The following is a 15,197-nucleotide window of genomic DNA, read 5'->3' as shown; positions in this document are numbered from 1 at the left end:
TACCTCTTTGGGTGACTCTTCCCTTGAGACTGATGCCGAGTCTCTTCCGCTGCCTATTCCTCTTCTCTCTGCGCTAGACTCTCCTCCCCAGTCCTACTGCCTCACCACCAGCCTACTCCACTCCAAGTTTATCAACGCCGGCTTCGACCATCAACTCCTGCACCGCCATCATCATCCTTATCATCTACATATCAGCTGCCTCCACATCCATCCGACCACTTGCCTATTGCCCTACGGAAAGGTAAACGTTCTTGCACTACCCAACACCGTATCAGTTAGTTCGTCTCCACTAGTTCTTTATCTCCTACACTTTCTTGTTTTATTTTCCATCTCTTTAGTGTTTCTATTCCTAAGACAGTGCAGGCTGAATATCTGACTTCGGTTGGAGGCAAGCTATGGAATTGGAAATGAAGGCCTTACATCACAATGGGACATGGGAGCTTGTTCCCTTGCCACCTAATAAGAAAACCGTTGGTTGCAAATGGGTCTACACAGTTAAGTTTCATCCTGAAGATTCGGTTGAAAGATTGAAGGCTCCGTTGGTTGCTAAGGGCTATAAGCAAACGTATGGTATTGATGATGATGACACTTTTTCTCCAGTAGCCAAAATTTCATCTATTCGGGTTCTTATTTCCATGGCTACTAATCTTGATTGGCCATTGTTTCAATTGGATGTCAAAAATGCCTTTCTACATGGGGACTTTAGTGAGGAAGTTTATATGGAGCAACCACTTGGGTTTGTTGCTCAGGGGGAGTCTCAGGGCTATGTTTGTAAATTAAGAAAGGCATTTTATGGTTTCAAGCAATCACCGCGGGCATAGTTTGGAAAGTTCTCTAAAGCGGTATTGAAGTTTGGTCTTCAAAGATGTCAGACAGATCATTTAGTATTCCACTTACATACTAGTGCAGGCTATATTTTCCTTGTGGTATATGTAGATGATATTGTCATTACTAGAGATGATTCAGGAGGCATTGCCCGATTAAAACAATTCCTACAGGATCAATTTTATACAAAGGATTTGGGCAAACTTTGATATTTTCTAGGTATTAAAGTTGCTAGATCTCGAACAAGTATCAACTTATCCCATAGAAAGTATGCACTTGACTTATTAGAAGAGACGAGTCTTTTGGGTTCTCGACCAGTTGATGTTCCAATGGATCCAAATAAGAAATTAGTAAAGGATGAAAATAAATTATTTGAAGATTCTGGTGGGTACCGTCGTCTAGTTGGAAAGTTGAACTATCTCACTATCACTAGGCCAGATATTTCATATGCTGTTAGTGTTGTCAGCCAGTTCTTGGAGACTCCTCGGGTTTCACATTGGGAAACTATTACTCAGATTATTCGGTATGTAAAGAGACAACCTGGTCTAGGAATATTGTATAGACCAAATGGACATCTTAGGGTAGAAGCTTTTACTGATGCAGATTGGGCAGGTTCTCCTTCAGATAGACAGTCCACTACAAGATATTGCACATTCTTCAGTGGTAATCTTGTAACTTGGAAGAGTAAGAAACAGACAGTGGTGGCACAATCTAGTGCTAAAGCAGAGTACAGGGCAATGGTTCATACGACTACAGAGTTGACATCGTTAAAACATTTTCTTCAGGAGATTGGTTTCTCGACTGCTACTCCTATCCCATTATCTTGTGATAACCAAGTTGCTATACATATTGCATCTAACCCAATTTTTCATGAAAGGACTAAACACATTAAGGTTGATTGTCATTACATCCGAGACAAAATACTGAATGGAGATATATTTACAGTATTCGTGAAGTCTGGAGACCAGTTAGCTGATATGTTTACAAAGTCTTTATGTCGTAATTGGTTAGAGTTTATTTGTTCTAAGCTGGGTTTATATGATATATATGTTCCAGCTTGAGGGAGAGTTTTAGAAGAATGTATTAGGGTTTGAGGGTAGTTTGGTCATTGATGTATTCTTTAAGCTTATATAATAATATGTTTGAGGTAGGCTACTTAACATAAAATGAGCCTCCTCTTTCTCATAACCTTCCTCATGCAAACCTCTCAACATCTTGAATGTGATATTTACCAACCCCATTATACATAATAAATCATACCACTTATCTTGTACCAACTCCATTATACATAATAAATCATACCACTACATTGAATGTGATATTTATACAAAGAAGTGATCTTCTGATTTTTGAGATCTTATGATTAGAGAAGGAAGAACAAAAACCTCATCAATTTCACTGGTGAAGGTCGTGATCAACTAAGCTGGTAGAGCTTCAAATAATTCCAGCAAATAGAGATGATGATGCCAATGACTTCATATTAATAACATACAAATTACAGTTTATGCTTCTTAAGCTGAATACGGTTCATACAAGAGCCCTCTTCACACTTCCATGGCAGGTCGCCGCCGGTGCCACACAGCATGGAAGCAAAAAATGATGCCCATGCATGCATACACCGATCCAGAATAAATTTGGGCGATTACATTGGATAGCCAATTAAGAACATGATTATATATATATATATATATATATATATATATATATATTAGGGACCCGTCTCATCTCTTCATGGCCAATTTCTTATCGAAATCAGACAAAACAATCTCCTGACAACGTACAAGTCCAGCGGCTCCACCATAGCACAACCATCTCTCACTACCCTTGTTCATGTTCCACCTCACCCTATGCATCGCTACAGCTTTCGGAGGAAAAACTTCAATAGTCCGATCTTCAACTTTTCTATCTTCTTTCCCGTGTGTTTTTAGTGGCTCTTCATCTCTGTATACCAAGGCTAGGTCATCTCCTGAATTTTTCTTTTTCTTACCGCGACTTTTATTTGGTTTCTTTTCGCTCTTGGGATCTGCTTCCTCGGGTCCCAATTCCACACCCGGATCATCGCCGAAAGAAAGGGCTGCAAAAAGACGACCAAGTGCTGAATCTTAGTGGATAAAGAAAAAGTCTGGCTTACAAAATGCATGCGGTAATGTAATTGCCAAAACATACCTGATTTTTTGCCATCTTATCACTTGCTTTTTTAACCTGTCGTGGCCCCAGTGAGAACTCCCGCAAGGATACAGAGGTGTCCACACTTTTGTTAAGTGACTTCTTTAATGGGAAAGGGGTGTTTGGTACTGGAGTTTTGATTGCGATAGTTGATTCCTCTTCAGTTAGTGACCCACAAAGAAAATGCGGGGTCCGATTTCGCGTATGATCTTTCTCCACTGCTTTTCTTGTATGCTGATTATAGACACAACACAATCATATCTAAGAAAAAGCATAGCAACAGCTTGCAACTGCAAACAACTATTATATATTCCATCATTCCTACTAAAATTCTATATGATAGAGACTATTAATTTGAAATTGGTCCATTTGTGGCAAGTGGCAACCGCCAGGCCAAAGCATGCGCTCTTGAGCACAATAAACAGAATTGTGGACAGTTTACAGTACTACAAGACCCCCCAGTGCATAAGCCTCACTCAAAAAAACAATTGTTGATTTGAATTAGCATCATGATCAGAAAATGTTGGATCTTCCAACTTGAAAAGTTTTACTAATACATTCCAAGAATTTCTCCACCCTTCGCTACCAAGTATAACTAAGAGAAATTCAGTTGGTTCAAGACATACATAAATGTAATATTTTAACATGTTGATAATTTAGGAAGGAAAAAAAAATGTTGCACATACCAACCTACAATGTCCGATCCATGAACATGCAAAAATGTGCCAAGAGAAACAAATACCAAAACTCATAGAAGTCAAGGACGGTACTGAAAAGTGCAGAGTTCTCTCCAGAAATGGAAAATAATTAAGCATACAATACAACAAAGATGAGAAGAAAGATCTTACCAAGTGAGACCTGGAAGGGAACTGTATCTCACCTGGAAACGGAGAATTGTACCATCCACACTGCAATATGCAGCCATGCCTAAGATTTAAAATAAAAAATTCAAAAGTGGTGGATAATTGATAAAAAGAAATTTGGAATATTAGAAAGGAGTTTTGCTTTGAGCATGAAAATTAGGTTTCCCAGTGTATTACCATATCTTATTTTTGACCATGATACAGGAAAACCAAATGCACTTTTCCAATGAGCTGAAATTCTTTCACTTATTACAAAAGTCATATAAAGCCATATGAAAGATACCTTTTAGTTTGGAGTGGGGCTATGAAAAAATATCGGGAGTGGCTGCGGGAGTTTGCTAGTCACGTTAGATTTGAGGTGAGAGATGGCTCTAAAAATAGATTTTGGAATGGCACGTGATGTAGAGATCAGGCCCTCAACGAGCTTTTCTAATTTTGTATTGTATAGTTCGCGTCAAGGATGCCTCTGTGGCGGATCATTAGGAGGTTTTTAGTGACTCCCATAAGTGGAACATAAGCTTAATTAAAGTGGCTCATGATTGGGAGGTGGATTTCTTTGCTTCATTCTTCAATTTGTTGTATTCCTCTAAATCGGGCTGGGGAGGTGAAGAGAAGCTTTGTTGGGTCCTTTCCAAGAGAGGATTGTTCAACGTTAGATTGTTCTATAATGTCCTTGTCCTCCATAATGGTACTCCTTTCCCTTAAAAGTGTATCTGGCATAATAAGGTCCCTTTGAGAGTGGCAATTTTTGCTTGGTCAAATACCTTAGGAAAAATCCTTACCATAGATAACCTTAGGAAATGGCATGTCAGTGTGGTGAACCGGTTTGTGTGTAAGAGATGTGTAGAGTCTATGGATTATCTTTTTTTGCATTGTGAGCTTGCAAGTGCCATATGGAGTACTATTTTTAGTCGTGTTGGTCTTACTTTGGTAATGCCTAGGAGAGTGGCTGTTCACTTGTTGAAGAGGATTGAGTGGCAATTCCTAGAGTGCAGAGCAGTGTAGAAGATGATTTCGTCCTCTCTTTTGTGGTGTATTTTGGAGGGAAATAAATGATAGAAATTTTGAAGACCGCTAGAGGACGGTGGTGGATTTAAAGTCCTTTTTCAATACTCTTTTCCACATAGTAGCTACTTTAGACTCTTTTTGCTGTGTTTTATATTCACAATTTTTTTTACCGTCTTTCTTTTTCTAGTTAAGTGTTTCTCTTGTATACTTCCTGAAAACTTGAGTGCGCCTTTTGTGCTTTTTAATGATGTTTCGATTACTTATAAAAATAAAAAATAAAAGAGATGCCTGTTAGCCGTGACACTTGTACACTCCAAATAGCAAAGGATGAACAGTAATGATTGTGCAGCCCTTCTTGTTTTGTCCCACCAAAGGGTTTTCCAGTGACAGGAGTATAGCATTAACCAAGCTGAGGATTCTCATTGTTCCATCATCAAAGGATAGAATAACACATCTAACAACATGAAGAATGAACGCTTCCAAAGGGGACAAATCAATTTTGACATAAGGAGCTTAATTTGTGTTGCATCAATCATACACTACCTTGGATCTGGCAGCCAATCCAAACTATATATGATCCTTGGCACAGGATGGAGTTCCCACAGAGGACGGAATGGATCACTGCAAACAATTCAAGTTTAGAGCTCGAGTATGGCATGCAATTATACCATTACCCATGAATCAAACATATCAAAAATTAAAAAATATTAATCCCAATTATTTACCCTGAACCCACATACATGATGAGATACCCCACCTTCAACCACAACACTTCATCTCCTTATAAATCATGACTCACACAAACAACATTTGCAAAAAAAAAAAAACCCATTTAGGAGCTTATACACAACCAGAATTTTCATCAAGAGCTGAGATCAAGTTTCCTAGAATGCAATGTTTTAAGTCACAAGTTTGGGGAAACTCCACTTACCCCCTGATGTTTCCTCACTTTTACAATCACACCCTCAAAGTTTAAAAATTCACTGTTCAGTATCCAAGTTTAAAAAGTCAGAAATAACTTTGTTTTCTTTTTTCTTTTTCTTTTTTTAAATAATAATTATAGTAATTTTGTAATTTTAAAAATTTTACGGGGGTATAAAGCACATTTCACCCCTCTACCGTTTGATTTAACCCTAAACCCTAATGGCAGAGGTGACATTGCAAAGTTTTTAAACATAAATACCTAACATTGAGAGTTTTTAAACTTTGAGAGTGTGATTGCAAAAGAGATGAAACTTCGGAGAGTAAGTGAAGTTATCCCTAAAAGTTTTATTTTACAATTTTATTATTTGGGAAAACTTCAAAAAGCCCTCCTGAACTTCTAGCCGTTTTGACATACCTCCCTGAATTTTCAAAACTCTCACTTAGGCCCCCTGAATTTTGGTTTTCTCTCACTTTGGACCCTTTTAAAGTTAAAGTCAAACAATTTGACTTTTTATACCTATTTTACCCTCCTCCAAAACTACGTCGTTTTGTGTCCTAAAACTACAACACCTACCTAGCCCAAAACGACGTCGTTTTAGGCATTAATTTTTATTTTTATTTTTATTTTATTTTTATTTTTTTTTAAGAAAAAAGAAAAGCAAAATTAATTAATTAATTAATTAAAAAAAAAAATTCAAGGGTGGCTTGGCCGATCTGGGTCGAACCATTATGGCCAAGTGGTCCGCCACCCCTTGGCTAAAAAAAAAGGATTGTGCTAGTGGGGACCACCCCAAAGGCCAAAAAAAAAAAGAGGGGATCGGATCACTACCCCAAGGTGGTGATGTAGTTCTCCAGATCGTGGGGGTGGCAACCTGAATGTAAGGCAAACTTCTTTAGTTCTGATACCACAAGTGAATTCATAGTCACAAGGTAGCAGGATCTTCCAAAGTCAACAATGAACGAAATGAAGCTGAAAAAACTAGCATCGATTTAATCAACAGTTGTTAATTGCAACCAAACTAAACTAAGAATGTCAAAAGCAAACTATTATTTCCTTAATCCCAGTCATGCAAAAGCACGATAACCGATAACCATCAACCATATTGACTAGGAGACAATTTGAAGAAAAGAAAAAAATGCAAAGTAAATCTATAATAAAAATAATAAAATAATGAAAATATTACTGTTCCATCATGGCATCCAGCAAGCAGGTAATCGTGAGGGGGTGAAGTCGACCATTCCACTGTTAGAGGGATGCTACATAACAGATGATGGGAGTGAAGATTAGCTTTTAATTAAGATAAAGAAAATCACATAACAATGTCAACAAAGATAGCTGCCTATAGTGATAATTGGAACTCATTACATTCTACATTACTTAGATATGTCCAGCTAAACCTAAGCCCTCCATAATGATGGAGGTGGAGACCATGACCCCCAGCAAATCTCTAAGGAAAGATTTTAGAAAGTCAAACATCTCAACATGCATTCCACGCCATATGGAAGATTTTTTTTTGGTAAGTACAGAAAAAGGAGAACATTCAACACCATATGGAAAACTTGAAATCCATAGACTAAACAGTTAGCAGATACATAACCATTGCATAACATACAGACAAGATCCCCTATGTAATCTAGGGGGCAGGTGTTTCTGTACATGTTGGACATGTCATCTTTCCAGAGATATAAAATAATGGAGAAGGATTTGCATGTTCACTCCTTTCCTTCTTCCTTCTGGTGCTGCATTAGGAACACCCTCTAGCTACGATGCTGGCACATATCTTGCACCAATACTTGTGCCATACCATGCCAAACAGAGCACTTTAAAGTTGTGCGTTCTTATATACAGTGGCAGAGATGCTCCAAACAGATTTTCCTACTGTGCAACAAAGTGAACTCAAGTTACCACGTGCTCATATATTTAAACAGTTCATAGAAAATAAATTCTACGCAATCTATTACTTAAATTATCTTACCAACTCATATATCTATAGAAGGAATGGCTACCTCCCAATTCACCCAAGCTAGAATGGATTAACAAGTTTTCCAATCTTTCACTTAAAGAACATGATTTCCAGTGGAGACTACAGGAGCAAGTATGTTTTTATATTCTTTTGATCTGGAGAAATCCTAACCAATGAGTGCAACAAGCTAGGGACTTTTGTAAAGGCTGGTCCATATGATAAAAGACAACTTTCTGTTTCACTCCAGTAAACTTCCAAACTAATTATCAAAAAGGTATAAAAGGAACTACCTCTGTATGCCACCACATTTCAACATTGAGCATCTAAATACAGGTTCCAGTTTTGCAAAACGGGGATCAGTGCCCTCCTGAGGAGCAGAAGAATAGAAAGCTTTCATTGTACGAGGAAAAGGAACCTCCCACCTGCGTTGATAAGTATGATGTTGGCATAACAAGATACAAATAACAGTTTGCAATAAAATTTTTGATAGGTAGGTTTGCAATAAATAACATAGAACTACACGAGCAAGTAATTGGTTCAGAAAGAAAGATGTAATATGTGGACATAAATAACAAAAGGATACTGGTCAACACAATTTATAAGATCAATTTGTAGCAACACGCCAGTTTTACTATGTCAATTAGTAGTTTAATATTCAAACTAGGATAACATTTTTAAATGCCTACCTTGTACTATCCATGCATTTCATTTAAAATATTGCAAACTCTTTGTCTCTTTTAGCAATTTACATTTATTTTTTTGATAGGTAAACGAATTATAGCGAGCATTTTACATTTATTGAAACTATTTCCGTACCAAGTACACAATATTTGTACTTTGTGCATAAAGCCAACCACAATTTTTTTTTATAAGTAATTTCATTATCATTAATAAGGCGCAAAGGGGGCCCAACCCTATTACATAGAGAGTGTAAAAAGAGAAACCCTAAGAAGAACAAAAATCTGCAAGAACAAAAACTCAAAAAATCTGCAAAACTAGAAACAAGCAGACTATGATGAGCAGATATCCAGGTATGTAAAATGTTAGATCACAATTTTTTTAAACCTCAATATGACACACAATGTTAATATTTGCATCCTTCATCCATAATGTATTATTCCAGCATAATAACATAGATCATTAATTAAAAGGTAATCATTAATGTTCCCTTAATAGAACTGAAAATAAGAAATTGCAAAACATCCATAAAGAGAATTGACAGATACAGACAAGAGAAGTCGATACATAATATTTATGAGAACATAGAAACTAGACAACTGAAGCAGATGTCTTACACTTCCAGAGATCCGTTCCCAAGCAAGACAGCAAGATAGCCCATTCGATGCTTACATTTGGAATCACATGCATTAGAAGGCCGCCATTTGACATCCCATGCTACCTTCCCATTGTGAGCTAAGCATAATACAACTCTAGGCAGAGCAACATCGTTTGAAACCATGCAACTGGGTGAGCTAATTCCCAGGGAACCATTGTGTGAGAAATTATCACTTGCTGCAGATTCCTGTTCAGAGTTATGTTGTATTTCATGATTTGTAACAGAAGATCCCATGTCTTCGTTTTGTGTCAATAATTCTGGACTTCTATTATTTTTTTTTTGATAAGTATATAATTCTGGACTTATATTATCACTGTAACTCCTTGCCCTTTTCCTATTTTTCAATCTTCTGCCCTGCATAGGAGTCTCAACTGCTGGATTACATGCAGATGCCGCTTGCTTTTTACCATTCTCTTCTTGTACAGCATGTTCTTGGGCATTCCAAGAAACCCAATCTATAGCAAGCAATTCTGATGAATCGTCTAGGAGTTGAACAGCAAGATCTTGAGCATACAGGTCATTGCAATCCAAATCATCAACATATTTTTCTATCTGGATCTTTCTAGGTCTTCCTTTAGGCCTCTTCAATTGAGTTGCTATTGCGTTGTCATCTTCTTTTGGCATCTTTCTAGGTCTTCCTCTAGGCCCCTTCACTACAGTTGATTTTTCTTTCATGTCCCCACTGTTTTTAGATCCCCGTTTTTGCTTTTTTGTTAGAGGTGGCACCTCTTCCTCATTCACACTGATGTTTAGAAGACACCATATCTGAATGACACCTGTACCAGTAAGTGAGGCACCTATCTTGTGATATGAAGATCCAGGAGGATGAGCAGCAATAGCGATAAACTGGAAAGCAAGATATGAAAGAAGGCAGACATAAAAATGGTTTAACATGAACTACTTAAATAAATTGTCACGAATTTTCTACATAAGAAAATTACACTAGACCACATCTATAAAGAAATATATCTACTTCTCCTTTAATGTAAACAAAACTGAGAGAAAGCACTCACAAACACAGGGCTGCAACCCTGATGATTATCCATTCCAATATCAACCTTTTCAGAATGTACCGTTACAAATAAAGATAAGCTAACTAGACGTAGAAGCGCAACCCGCAAAGAATTGCAGTAAATTAACTTTTACACGCACAGAAAAAGGAAAATAAAGAGACAGAAGTACCTCACATTTGATATGATTCTCGAGCCTTTCATGAACTCTAGGACACCAATCCAACGCCCAGACATGCCCTCCAACATACAAAACAAAGTCTTTGCTGTAGCAAGAGCTGATAAGACATTTTGCACCCATACATATCAATGTTTTTATTTACAATTGCAACATTACAATTGCTTATTTATAAAAATGGCTAAATGTGAAAAGATCAGCAATAACATCATTAACTAAAAGATAAGAAACGCTACAAGTTTCATCCTTCTACTTGAGTTACATGTACTGAAACAAAATATGTAATTGTATTATAGCATGTTAGTATTTTTGTTGGCTAAATTTGGTGCCCAAAAGTAGTACTGTTCACATGATTGTTCATCATTACTGTTCACCCATCCGGATGGAGGAAGCCCAAAATCATCCAGTACCAAAACATGAGAGCTCCGTTCACTGGCCGTTCAATCTGGATGGGGCATGGTCAAATGGTCGTTGCCGACATCTTAAATGCTCTAGAAAACACGGGAACATGTTGCCATAAAGTCATGGCCATCCGGACGGTAAAAGTCTCCGTCTAGACGGACAGTTGGCAGAAAGCAGCACCGCGCATTAAATTCATGCAGGAATCCCGAGATGTTGTCCACATGTCGCCCACAAGGTGAGTCTGTCCAGACGGACAGCTCAGCCATTGGGACGGCCAGTCAGAAAACTCACTTAACTCATTTGAAGGGCATTCTCATTTGTGCCTATAAATAGAGCACTCATGCCATTCAGTTTCGTGGAAGGTCAGAAGCACGAAAATACTTGGTCATATCCTAAGGTGTTTGTGTGAGAATCCTTGTGTGCTAAGAGAGTTTATGTATGTGAGCGAGAAAGCTTTTCTCTCTTAGAGTCTTCGTATTTGTTGATCAATTGTATTGTGTAATCAACTATGAAGAAGAAGTCTATCGGAAAGGTCCAATACAGGAGAATCACTTGAAGGAGATTGTGAGCTAAAAAGACGAGCTGGAGACTTGTTGATTCTTACAGAGCCAAGGACTTGCAAAGGGTTGTAAGTGTTCCCGTATCTGTAATCTCTGGATAATTTTCCTATAGTGATTTCGTAGGTTTGGCTACCCCGGAGAGATTTTACTTTTAAAATAATTTCTAAAAAGTTTTCCCTTCGTTATCAAAATAGTTGTGTCCACGTGATTTATTGCTTTACATATTTTGGTGATTGATTGCTTATTGCTTCATAATTTTAATTTCGCATATTTTGTGATAAACACCTATTCACCCCCTCTATGTGTGTTTGGAGTCTGTTTAATTACTTTCAAAGTATTTGATTGGAAGCAACACCATAGATAAAAGAACAAGTACTGAAACAAAAGACACTCTTTGAATTTGCTACAAGAACACACAACCCAAAGAATTCTATATATTTACAAGGAAAGGAACCGGCACGAAAATCTACAATTACCATAGAGCATCAACCTCCATAACTGTGTGCAATACAAATACATGATCAAGGAAAGAAATAAGCATCAAGCATGAGCAACACCATATCTCATTAGGAAAAATTATATCCAGCAAGTCAATGGAAAGCCATAAGACATTTTAATTCTTCAACATCACACAACCAAAAAGAACTGTCATCCTAAATCAGTTGACATAAGTAGTGGGGTAGTTACTTTTTGTGCCTGCACATAATTTACAAGAGGGTGACATATGCTATGCATGTGCTGACATTATGTATTCCTTTTTCCAGTTATTTATAGCCTAAATTTTCTCCACACAAAAAAAAAAAAAAAAAAAAAAGAGCACAAAAAGGGTTAAAAATAAATAAACCTTGGACGCACCATTTGAATAATATGTAAGTACCTTTTTACATATGAACACATAAATCAAGAAGGACACTTTAGTAATTCAAAGGATCATCATAAGAAGACGGACAAAACTTGACCACTATTCAACATGCATGGAGAAAGAAAGAATTTCATCACGATCATTATCAAACTAGATGTCCATTGACACTTCTCTAAAGCAACCATCATTCGTAAGATTTGTATAACACATGCACTTCCCATCCATTCTCAGTCTGTTCAACAATCAAACATGCAGAGAATTTTATATTGCACACAAGTTCAAGAAATACACAGGAATGTTAAGATAGTTTCCTCATGAGTGTCAAACATAAAAAAAATCACAATCAAAAAAGAAAAGTTCATTGAAACAACTTAAAAGTATCACAGTTCATCACTAAATCAGTGTCAACCCCATAATGTCCCAGAGCTAAGTCCAATAAAAGTACCTGGATTCCACAGATGTAGCATCCCCGGATGGTCCCTCCTTCTACAACAGTATGCTAGCCAAATGATTATAAGAAAGGCTCACGGTATACACACACACATTAGTTTGTACTACAATTCCTTTTCTGATTAAATTCAAAAGTATTAGGGTCTGTTTGATAAACGGTTTTGGCATGATTTCGGCACAATACTATTTATCCCACTTTTTTATTTTTTCAACATTCTCTTACTTTTTACATTACATCAATCATTTTTTATTACTATTCAAATAAAAAAAATCACTACAAAACAAAATTTTTTTCATTTTTCCATACTAAACATTCTTACTTTTTCACTTTTTCAAAAACAAATTCTTACTTTTTTTCACATCAATTAATTTTTGTTACGGTATCAAACCGAAACCGAATCGAAATCATTTACCAAACGAACTCTTAGTTTGTATAAAAAGAACAGAATCACCCCCCAACCCCTTCCCCTATACCCCAAACTCCAAGGGGAAAAAAATCCAAAAAAAAAAGGAAAAAAAAAATCTTATCGTCATGCATGTACCTTAGGAACAGCTGCAGAAGAGAATTGCGGTAATTTTATTCCACTAACATCTTTCCCTTCAAGGCTTCCCACTTCACAAGCAACCCTAACGGTTTTCGGTTCATAATTAGAATAATTCCATTCTCTGCATAAATGCAATTCTAATTTACAAGTGAACATAACAAAGCATTCATAATAAAAATAAACATGACAAATTAAACCTTGAATAATAATAATAATAATAATAATAAGTAACAAAAAAGAAAAAAGAACAAGAAATTTCAAAAGAAGAAGAAGAAGAAGAGACCGGCCATGGCATAAGATATAAGAGAAAGTAAACTGAATACGTATAGTCTCTAGCGAAAAAGAGAAATTTAAGATCCATAAGATATCCACCATAAAAAGTTCCCTATCACTTTTTCAACAAAAATTCCTAACTCATATTTTCTCCACAAGCAACAGCCGATACTCTGCTCACAGTCAATACTGCAATAACACAACAATCAAAGTCCGAGCTAGTGTGGCATGGCAAACAATCAAACACTCCGAAAAACATCGTTAGCATGAACTGACGCACTAGTGCTTCTTAACTAAATTCAATCAAATAAAAGCTAGACAACTTTAACACACCAAAGCACAATCAAACGTTGGTTAAACTCATTAACACCCAAATTTGTTTAATTAACCGTATGCTAAACCAAGGAAATCATCAATAACAACTAGAGAAAAACCATGCCAAGCAATGCCAAGCTCCACATTGGTTAACTTAAGAAAGTAACTGAGGAGGCCAATCGCTGAACTTCGCCCTCTTCAAGACCACCATCATCGGCCTCTCCACAGAGTTGAGAGATCGTGTCCACGGCTCTGAAGTGATTCTCCACCGAATAATCGAACGCCGAGACCGGGACCCTGGGGCCATTGCTGCGATCCTCAGCAGAGCCCGTTGGATTTTCCACTGCGACGTCGTCACCTTCCTCCTCCTTCGCTGTCCCTCCGATGTTATTCTTCTTCATCTTCATCTTCTTCCCACACTTTTTAATGCCCAATCGTTCGGCGATTGGAGGCTCCTCAAAGGCCTCGTTTGGTTTTTCCATCATGATTTTAACTGACGTGAAAGAAATCTTAGCTCATCAGCCTCCACGTACTCTTCCCTTTTTCCATTTATATAAATACATTTATTATTTATTTTAAAAAACTTTGGTTTCTATATGTTGCCCATATTTCTTGGAGAAACGCTTGGCTTCATTAAAAAGTTCATCTTTTAGCCATTTTAATCATAAGTGGCATGGTCCATTTTAAAATTAATAGATTTTAAACAATAAATTAATAGATTTCTGGAAAATGGACCATGCCACCTAGGATTAAAATGGCCAAAAGATGAACTTTTTAATGAAGCCAAGCATTTCTCTATTTCTTTTTCTTCCATATCATCTTACAAATCGAGAAGTGTTAAATATTTTAAATTTTTTTCTTAAAAGTTGGTTCTCAAATTATATGTCACCATCTCATAACATTTATTATTTTAGGAAATGTGTCACCAACTCATAGAATTGTGACACATCATTTGGGAACTGTTTTTAGAACAAAAAATTGAGATGTTTAGTGTTTCTTTAAGAATCAATAAGTTTCTTATATTTGACTCATATTCTCCTACAAATTCAACAGATCAACAATTAGATTTGTGATATCCACTATTGACTTATGTGGGTTTCACAATTTAATTGTTAATTTGTAAATTGAGATGGGCCAAATATGAAAAAATATTGACCACATTTCTCTTAAGAAAATTAACAAATGATCTTTATGTTCAAAATACACGTGCATCCAAGTCAGCGATTCTTTGCCCTTTCTTTTTTTTTTTTTTTTGTTTGGTTTTCAATCTATTTTATTATAATTATGTTAAATGCCTTTCGAATATCTGTGCTTTACGCCAAAATTAAATAGTCACTTCGGTTTTCAAAAATGTAACAAATGGTACCTAAAGTAAAGAAATAAAATCACCGAGTACTTCTATCACGATTCTGTTAGATTTTTTGACTGAGTTCCATGTATCCCTTAGATGTGAACTGGCTGGTACCTGTGTTTTCATTGCCACATCATATTAAAAAATTAATAAAATAATATGTAA

The 15,197-nt window shown here is 36.6% G+C and overlaps 2 protein-coding genes across 7 annotated transcripts; both read right to left on the bottom strand.

The window, feature by feature from the left end:
- Positions 1–2,220: 2,220 nt before the first annotated feature.
- LOC132186151 (uncharacterized) lies at positions 2,221–4,938 on the bottom strand. 2 transcript variants are annotated; one of them, XR_009440721.1, is made up of 3 exons: positions 3,840–4,938; positions 2,992–3,225; positions 2,221–2,899 (listed from the first exon to the last, which is right to left on the bottom strand). XR_009440721.1 is itself a non-coding variant. In XM_059599984.1 (3 exons), exons 1-3 carry the CDS (start codon positions 3,914–3,916, stop codon positions 2,780–2,782), a joined length of 399 nt encoding a protein of 132 aa, XP_059455967.1. In that variant the 5' UTR covers positions 3,917–4,938; the 3' UTR covers positions 2,221–2,779. The 2 variants fall into 2 exon arrangements, 1 of the variants encoding a protein (XP_059455967.1); XM_059599984.1 differs by having other exon boundaries at positions 3,872–4,938.
- A 168-nt stretch (positions 4,939–5,106) lies between these two features.
- LOC132186150 (uncharacterized) lies at positions 5,107–10,683 on the bottom strand. 5 transcript variants are annotated; one of them, XM_059599980.1, is made up of 5 exons: positions 10,269–10,683; positions 9,046–9,932; positions 8,041–8,172; positions 6,971–7,043; positions 5,107–5,483 (listed from the first exon to the last, which is right to left on the bottom strand). In XM_059599980.1, the coding sequence occupies exons 1-5, from the start codon at positions 10,395–10,397 to the stop codon at positions 5,481–5,483; spliced, it is 1,224 nt and encodes a 407-aa protein (XP_059455963.1). In that variant the 5' UTR covers positions 10,398–10,683; the 3' UTR covers positions 5,107–5,480. The 5 variants fall into 5 exon arrangements, 3 of the variants coding, with proteins under 3 accessions (XP_059455963.1, XP_059455964.1, XP_059455966.1); XR_009440719.1 differs by lacking the exon at positions 5,107–5,483 and adding an exon at positions 7,400–7,665 and having other exon boundaries at positions 6,981–7,043; XR_009440720.1 differs by lacking the exon at positions 5,107–5,483 and adding an exon at positions 7,444–7,665 and having other exon boundaries at positions 6,989–7,043.
- Between the last annotated feature and the right edge of the window lie 4,514 nt (positions 10,684–15,197).

The sequence above is a fragment of the Corylus avellana genome, chromosome ca7 (genome assembly GCF_901000735.1).
Source record: "Corylus avellana chromosome ca7, CavTom2PMs-1.0".
Taxonomy (NCBI): Eukaryota; Viridiplantae; Streptophyta; class Magnoliopsida; order Fagales; family Betulaceae; genus Corylus; species Corylus avellana.
Note: the sequence above shows the minus strand (reverse complement) of the source record. Positions and strands in the feature narration are given on the sequence as shown.

What these genes read in the sequence shown, in the direction of transcription:
- LOC132186150 (XM_059599980.1), bottom strand. Translation starts at nt 10,397, where the DNA reads ATGGGTGCAAAATGTCTTATCAGCTCTTGCTACAGCAAAGACTTTGTT. An exon ending in AGAATCATATCAAATGTGAG is followed by an intron (nt 9,933 to 10,268) that starts GTACTTCTGTCT and finishes CTTGCTTTCCAG; the next exon opens with TTTATCGCTATTGCTGCTCA. An exon ending in AAATGTGGTGGCATACAGAG is followed by an intron (nt 7,044 to 8,040) that starts GTAGTTCCTTTT and finishes TCTGTTATGTAG; the next exon opens with CATCCCTCTAACAGTGGAAT.
- LOC132186151 (XM_059599984.1), bottom strand. Translation starts at nt 3,916, where the DNA reads ATGGCTGCATATTGCAGTGTGGATGGTACAATTCTCCGTTTCCAG. An exon ending in GTACAATTCTCCGTTTCCAG is followed by an intron (nt 3,226 to 3,871) that starts GTGAGATACAGT and finishes GTCTATAATCAG; the next exon opens with CATACAAGAAAAGCAGTGGA. An exon ending in ATAAGATGGCAAAAAATCAG is followed by an intron (nt 2,900 to 2,991) that starts GTATGTTTTGGC and finishes GTCTTTTTGCAG; the next exon opens with CCCTTTCTTTCGGCGATGAT.